Genomic DNA, 7,554 nt, shown 5'->3' with positions numbered 1-7,554 from the left:
CGTAAAGTAACGCGGGCAGGGAGGAACACACAGCCTGAACGCTGCCTGCCCTCGCCTTAGGTGTCTGGTTTTGTCTTGTTTTTAGATTCGCTTGACAGACAACACTAAATAAGACTCACAAACAGATATCAGACTGACACACACACAGAGCGCTTGCTGAATGACAGAAAGCTGACGCTGGTCTCACCGCACGTGCTTTTATAGCTTCCTGGTCATTACGTCACCTGCCCGTGACGTCTCGCCCATCTATTGGTCTGATTACACCCGAGGTTCAGAGCCGGTCACGCTGAAGGGCATTCCCGAAGCGTCCTCCGACGCAGCTCGAGTTCGTGAAGAGGAACCTGGTACCATAAAGTTTTCTTTTTTTTTTGTACCGACTTGGTACCGAAGTACCGGGTCTTTTGACAACCCTACTTCCAACTATTTTTAGCTGTACAAAAACGATCTTTTGCTGCTTGATACTACATATTGGTGTGTCTTACCTTATTATTTTAATGTATTATCTTAATTATGAACAAACTGGTTTGTAATGCAAACTGTTTTACTGTTTACTGCACGTTGTTATTCTTCTCGTTATTTCCCTATAACGGCTAATGAACCGGAAGTCTCGCCCATAGGATTACTTCCGCGTTTAGGAATAAGGTGGATATAGAATTTTATTTTTTAAACAGCAAAAACTAATAAAAATGAGAAACACACATGACATAATTAAAATATGAAATTATATGAAATTATAAAAATAAAAAAGCTAATTTAACATTAAAAATTATAATATTACATAAATAATACTAAAATAACACTGCATACAACTTGTGCACTATATTGTAAGCCTTTTACTGTCATAAATATATTTGTGTGAGGAACAGACCATAATTTAGGATGTTATATGTTGCCGTAGTTCTCACTTAGCAACGTTGCACCAAGTTTGACATCAGTGACATCAAGCATCAAGTTCCTTTATGTCTTGTGATGAATTATGACATGTCAGACATGAGAGTGAGCAAATGTACAAAATTTGCATATTTATGATTTGCAAAATGGGAACTATTTCTTTAAGGGTAGGTGCTTGGGTGAACCAAACGGTTGTAAACAATAAATATTCAGCATGGTTAGTGGAGCATGACAGTAAACTCAATGCATTCTCAGTGGGACAGAACGGTGAGTGCTTGGACACTCAGTCATGTAAACAAGCTCAGACTGCTGTTTGCATGTTTTAGAGCATGTCTGAACATTAGTGTTTGAGGACATTTGTGTGGGATTCTCACTCTGCAAAGGTCATTCAGAGGTCAGAGTTATTGAATATCTGGATTATATAGCACACAGCTGGCTTATCTTTATATAGAGTGGTCCCAAAAGGTTTTGGGACACTTAAGAGACATTTAAAATGTCTGAATGTGATTGTATTAGGTATGAAATATCACACTAAATGTCTTAATAATTGTCTTAAGTTTTAACTATATTTCTATTGTTTAATACCTTGACACCTACCAGTTTTTTATGCTATATTTATTTAAAGTTAGATATTAGTTAGATATTTTTCTGTCCAATCCAAAAATATTCATATATTTTAAGGAGAGTTGCATGGACTGTTACAGTCACTTCCAGACATTTTTAGTCCTTTTCCTCCTCAGTTTTTGCAGCGCATTGTTGGTTTTCCAGATCCAGACAATGTTGCTCAGTCAATAAGTCAGTCTTTCCATGCATTTGCCCACAGGTGCTGTTTTCTAACCTGGAAGAGATCCTGTCTGTGCACAAGGACTTCCTGTCCATGGTCGAAGAGCTTCTGCAGCCCGACCCCAACCCGTATCATGAAGTGGGACGCTGCTTCCTGCACTTTGTAAGTCTCTGTCTGCCACTCTCTCTTATTCTCACTGTATTACACACATCCCACGTCCCTGCTGAAAAAAAAAACCTTCTCGGTTTAAGCTGGTCTTAGCTGGTTTAAGCTGGACTCTCAGCCTGACAGGCTGAAAAGTGACCAAAACTCCTCCAAAATCTGCCAACAGTTGAGGCTGGTAAAGTAACTAGCTTAGACTGGTTTGAGGTGTTTTTTTAGATGGATACAATACACACAGTATAAAAAATTAAACATTTTAATTAAATATAAATTTCAGTTTTATATTTGTGAGGGTAGAACACTGCAGGGGTGCTTTGAATGACAATGCTGTGTTGTGGTTTTGGGATGAAGGCACTACTTTGTTGTGCTAGCATTCAATCTGGCAGTCTTCCTTCTGCCTCTGGGTAAAACCTCAGAGACGCTGAAGGGCATGAGGAGTGAAATCTCAGAAATAGTTAGTCATATGCAGCTTTAAAAGAGCTTACCAGAGCTGACCACCTGTATGTGACTGGCTGTGTCTTTGTGTGTTTTTGTGGCTCAGAGAGGAAGGTTTCAGATTTACGACGAGTACTGTGGGAATCATGAGAAAGCCCAGAGGCTTCTGCTGGAGCTCAATAAGATCAGGACAGTACGCACACTTCTGCTGGTAAGACACTTGTTGCTGGACTGTATGTCATTTTTTGTGAATTTGTAATATTCATGTGTACTATGTACCACAGTCATTTTTAAAGGGCTGCATGAGTAATCAAAATAAAAACAAAGTTGCGACATTGCTTAGTGGCTGTGATTTAATTAAATAAATATGCTCTGCATGTTTCAGAGTGAGGCGTGTTACTGTGCTCTTATATATGAGCAGCTCATTATCTGCCAGTGACATTTTTTGTTGCTTTTTTTATTAACATTTTTTAAAATAATTTTTATAATTTTTACTTGATTTGTAATGCTTAAAGGGATAGTTCACCCAAAAATGAAAATTCTGTCATTAATTTCTCACCCTCATGTTGTTCCAAAACTGTAAGACCTTTGTTCATCTTTGTAACACAAATTAAGATATTTTTGATTAAATCTGTGAGGTTTCTGACTTGCATAGAAAACAAGGGAACTACCACATTCAAGGCCGAGAAAAGTAGTAAGGACATTGTTAAAATAGTCCATGTGACATCAGTGGTTCAACCGTAATGTTATGAAGCTACGAGAATACTTTTTTGTGCACAAAGAAAACAAAAATAATGACTTTATTCAACAATTTCTTCTCTTCACTCCATTTTATTTAATTTTATTTAATTTGCATTAAAACACATGAATAAAGATGTATTTGTTGGACACATTTCCTGTTCCTGTCCCTGGACGGAGAGCTCATTAATGGGCATTGTTAATGGGCAGGACCGGGTCAAGGTCAGGTCTAACACTGAGGGCCTGGTGGCATGTGTTTGTAATACTATATCTTATGACCTCCTGTGAGTCCGACACGAATTCATTTCCTCTGGCTGAGCTGACAGGAGTGTCCTTCAACGCTCTGTCTTTGTAATGTAATGCAAGCAAGCACTGACCCTTCTATAACACTAAAATGCATACATACATTAGAAGAGAAGCTGCGCACTCACATTTTTGAAGCTTTATGTTGTGGATTTGCTTTAGAAATATAGAAACGTGTATGTTTTGACATTTATTCCAGTGCAACTAATTGATCTATAGACGTCTCTTGTAAGTGCATTAGTGTAAATGTTTTTTTTCTTCCTTTTATTAGGGTAATTTATTTTACATTTTATTTGTTGTATTAAAAGCTCTATATGCTCTTAATGTTTGTTTGCTGTATTTTTGAAATTAGGATAAATTAATGTGTTAAAATAAAAACAGAAGTATAACCACTGATGTTCTTGAAAGGATAATGTTGGTAACCTATACAGTAGGATTGCGAGCACTTTTAGATTTACTGCTTCCTAAGTCTTTGAACTCATGCTGTGGTGGCTATACGGCTGTGACTGAATTTGATTTAATGGCAATTTTATAGCCATGACCTTGGGGGAAACATGTCATCCCTCTGAGACTCAAATGCAAGTATATAGTGTTATTAACGACTGCACAGAGGATTTTGATTTTTTCTGACTTGTTTTGCTTGTTTATCTCTTAAGAACTGCATGTTGCTGGGCGGCAGGAAGAACACAGAGGTTCCTTTGGAGGGCTACTTGGTTGCACCCATCCAGAGGATCTGTAAATATCCATTACTCCTGAGAGTGAGTACAGTACAAATTATAACTATATCAACTATAGACAGTTCAAACTACATTGTAACATGACCTCATCATTTTGCATGAGTGATAATTACTTTAAATAATTAGTAATGAAATGATCTTTGGAAATTATTTATTAATAAATGATTGAAATTATTTATATATATTTTAAGTAAATTATTATTGTAATTTTTTTTTTTTTAAATATTGGTATTATAAAAAGACACATTTTTCCCCAAATTATTTTGTAAATGTTTAAACACGTGAAATAAAATATTTTATCATTAAACATATTACATATAAACCTCTTAAATAATAAAACAAGAGATAAGAGTAAAATTTCACATGTGATATTCGGATTAGTTTGTCACACTGGAAATGAGACGTCAGCTCAAGCTCACAACAATTTATGAACACTTGATTTTTTTTATTTTTTATAAATAATGTAATCTTCATCGTTATTTTGTGGAAAAAAGACAGTGATCAAAATTAGAGAACAGCAATGATTGTACCACGAAGAAAGATTGCAACTAAAGTATCTGAAGGTTACAGCAGTCAAAAATGAGTAGGAATTGTAGAGGCCATTGCTTTGAATGACTTCAGCACATATGCGGCCACAGAGCATCACTAGTTTGGTCTTGGTCCACTCTTCTTCCACTCTCTCCAACAGTTCGGTGACTGTAGTGGTTTCTTAGCCATAACTTTGTCACCAAGGATTTTCCAGAGATTTTGAATCGGGTTTAGATCAGAACTCTGGCCCGGCCATTTCATTATTTCAGTGTTTTTAGCTTCAAGGACCTGCTTTACCTGTTTTGCTGTGTGACAGAGGCATTGTCTTGCAAGAAAACGGCAGGCTGATTGGGAGATGCTTGCATGAAAAGATGTTGCTGAAGGAGGTTCTGATAAGCATTTGCATTCACCCTTCCATGTACTGTAGCTGTAGAAGATGCCCAAATCCTACTGCAAAAAAACATCCCCCAAACCATGACACTTCCTCCTCCAACTTTCACTGACTTCTTTACGCACTCTGGGTTCAGTCTTACCCCAGTTTGATGACGAATATAATTTTTCCCATCTGACCGAAATAAATTAGATTTGCTTTCATCACTGAACTTTGGACCAGTTCTCCTCTGTCCACACAACATGCTCCTCAGCAAAGGTGAGCTTAGCTTTTTGATTTTTTCTGCTGATGAGAGGTTTAATCACTGCTGAGTGCGCTTTCAGTCAGACGTCTCTTAAACGTCAACACACTGTATGCCGAGACCCTGTTCAGCACTGAACTGGCAAGCAATTCCAGCTGCAGTGTTGAACCGATGCCCATTGAGATTCTCCGCATTATCCTGTCCTCTCGTGCATTTGTCTTCCGTAGACGACCAGCCGTTTTGGGGGTCTTGAATGACTAAGTGACATTGTAAAGATACAATATTCTAGAAATCACAGATTTGGAATGACTTTGCTATGGCTGCTATTGGCCTTCATATGGACAACTGCTGTCAGAGGGTTTCAGTCACTTCAGAACACCTCACCATCTTGCAAAGTCAGTGAAAACTGGAAAGTAGGGCTGCCAATTAAATAGGGTTTGTCAGATAATTAAGGAAATTAGCACCAGGTGCCAGACTAACACCAATAACTGGGAGGTATCTTAAAATATTTTGATCAGTGTTCTTTTTCAAAGTTCTCATTTAAGTTTTTATTCTGTGTTTCAGAATATATTTAACTCATGAAATATGCTTAAACAAACTGTGCTTTTACTCATGGTAGGATAACTTAAAATAGGACTAAACAGTGACCTCGAAATTTTGTCACCCTCACAGCTCAAATACAAATCAGTAAAACACTAAACTCCACATGTTTTTGGTAGAAGGTCAGTGTTACAAATTATACTGTACATTTACATGGAAAATCAGCAACAATTTTACAAGCCATTATTTACACTGTGAGTTTCATCTATTGCCAGGCCCACTGCTAATGTTTCGTGGCTGTTCTTGAACCCAAAACATTGATATTTAAACCATTTACTGTAAACACCCACAAGCGATAGTTCATGTAATAAGACCATCATTTCTGGCGTATTCACTGAGCTTCTCACAGTCGGAGCCGCCATGGCCCCTCTCGCTAAATACCAGCGATAGGCATCTGTGGTTGCTCAGATATCTTAGACATGTAAATGTGAGCGGCAGAATTAAACTGATGAGGCAGAACACTTGTGTTTAGACTTGGTTTAGAGATTAGCATCTTCCTCAACACACCCCATCTTGCAGTAGCAAGAACATTGAACATACCACAAACACAGTTTTAGCCATAATTCTTCAAAAAACATTTGGTAATTCCATCAGTCAATGTCAAGCTTTGTTTCAAAGTTAAGTTCACTTCGTACATATTCACGATACAATCATGTTTTGTTGTAATTATACCACTTTCTTTGCATGTAACACTTGATGTTTTTGTTCTCTGTGGATGTTTAGGAGCTGCTCAAAAGAACCCCAAAGAAACACAACGACTACTTGATGGTGCAGGAGTCACTGCAGGTGATGAAAGCCGTTTGCTCCGGTATTAATGAGGCCAAAAGGCAGATGGAGAAGCTGGAGGTGCTGGAAGACTGGCAGTCTCATATTGAGGGCTGGGAGGTAAACACACACATAAACATACACACGTCATGAGTTCTGTTGTTTCTAAACTATTAGTGGTACTTACTATGGCAGACTTGGTGATTTGAACAAACTCTTAACCCTTATCTATTGGTCGCCGTGATTTTGCCAAGTAAGACATGTTCCTGGATCAACATTACTGTCCAAAAACACAGACTTAACCCAATCCCTAGCCCTAAACCTAACCTTACCCATAATTTATTCCTAAAATCAGAGGGAAATGATAGCTGATTAACAAGGGTGTAGAAGCACCTAATCCTGATTGTAAGCCTAAAACTGACATTTCCAGAAAAGTTATCTCTCAATTCTGATTGGTTTATTGGAATGATGTTCCAGGATCAACAAGGATGTTGATCCAGGGACATGTTGTACTTGATCAAATCACGCTCACCCTTATCTATTAGGGTTTGGTGTGTAACTCATTCTGCAAAGTTTGAGTTACAGACAAGAAAGATATCTTAATCATTTTAATACTTTTATTCAGCAAGAATGCATTAAATTGACAGCAAAGACTTACAATAATGTCATTTCAAATAAACACTGTTCTTTTGAACTTTCTATTCATCAAAGAATCATGAAAATGTACCATGGTTTCCACATAAATTTCAAGCTTTACAACTGTTTTAAACATTATTAAAGGGGTCATCGGATGCCCATTTTCCACAAGTTGATATGATTCTTTAGGGTCTTAATGAAAGTCTATAACATACTTTGGTTAAAATTTCTCAATGGTAGTGTAAAAAACACCCTTTTTACCATGCAAAAAACAGCTCTTTTCAGAGCAAGCCGTTTTGTTGAATGTTGCTTTAAATGCTAATGAGCTCTGCTGACCCCGCCC

The 7,554-nt window shown here is 37.5% G+C and overlaps 1 protein-coding gene across 1 annotated transcript in view; it reads left to right on the top strand.

Moving 5' to 3' along the window:
* LOC107741010 (phosphatidylinositol 3,4,5-trisphosphate-dependent Rac exchanger 2 protein-like) overlaps window positions 1-7,554 on the top strand; it is a 141,176-nt gene that overhangs the window by 22,811 nt on the left and 110,811 nt on the right. Inside the window, exons 3-6 of the mRNA XM_016553587.1 lie at window positions 1,715-1,837; window positions 2,379-2,483; window positions 3,970-4,071; window positions 6,534-6,695. Of these exons, the coding sequence (XP_016409073.1) occupies window positions 1,715-1,837; window positions 2,379-2,483; window positions 3,970-4,071; window positions 6,534-6,695 (492 nt within the window). The remainder of the gene's footprint in view (window positions 1-1,714; window positions 1,838-2,378; window positions 2,484-3,969; window positions 4,072-6,533; window positions 6,696-7,554) is intronic.

Source organism: Sinocyclocheilus rhinocerous, unplaced genomic scaffold, assembly GCF_001515625.1.
Source record: "Sinocyclocheilus rhinocerous isolate Xijiao unplaced genomic scaffold, SAMN03320098_v1.1 scaffold2000, whole genome shotgun sequence".
Lineage (NCBI taxonomy): Eukaryota > Metazoa > Chordata > Actinopteri > Cypriniformes > Cyprinidae > Sinocyclocheilus > Sinocyclocheilus rhinocerous.
The sequence above is the reverse complement of the archived record's forward strand: the minus strand, read 5'-3'. Positions and strand labels throughout refer to the sequence as shown.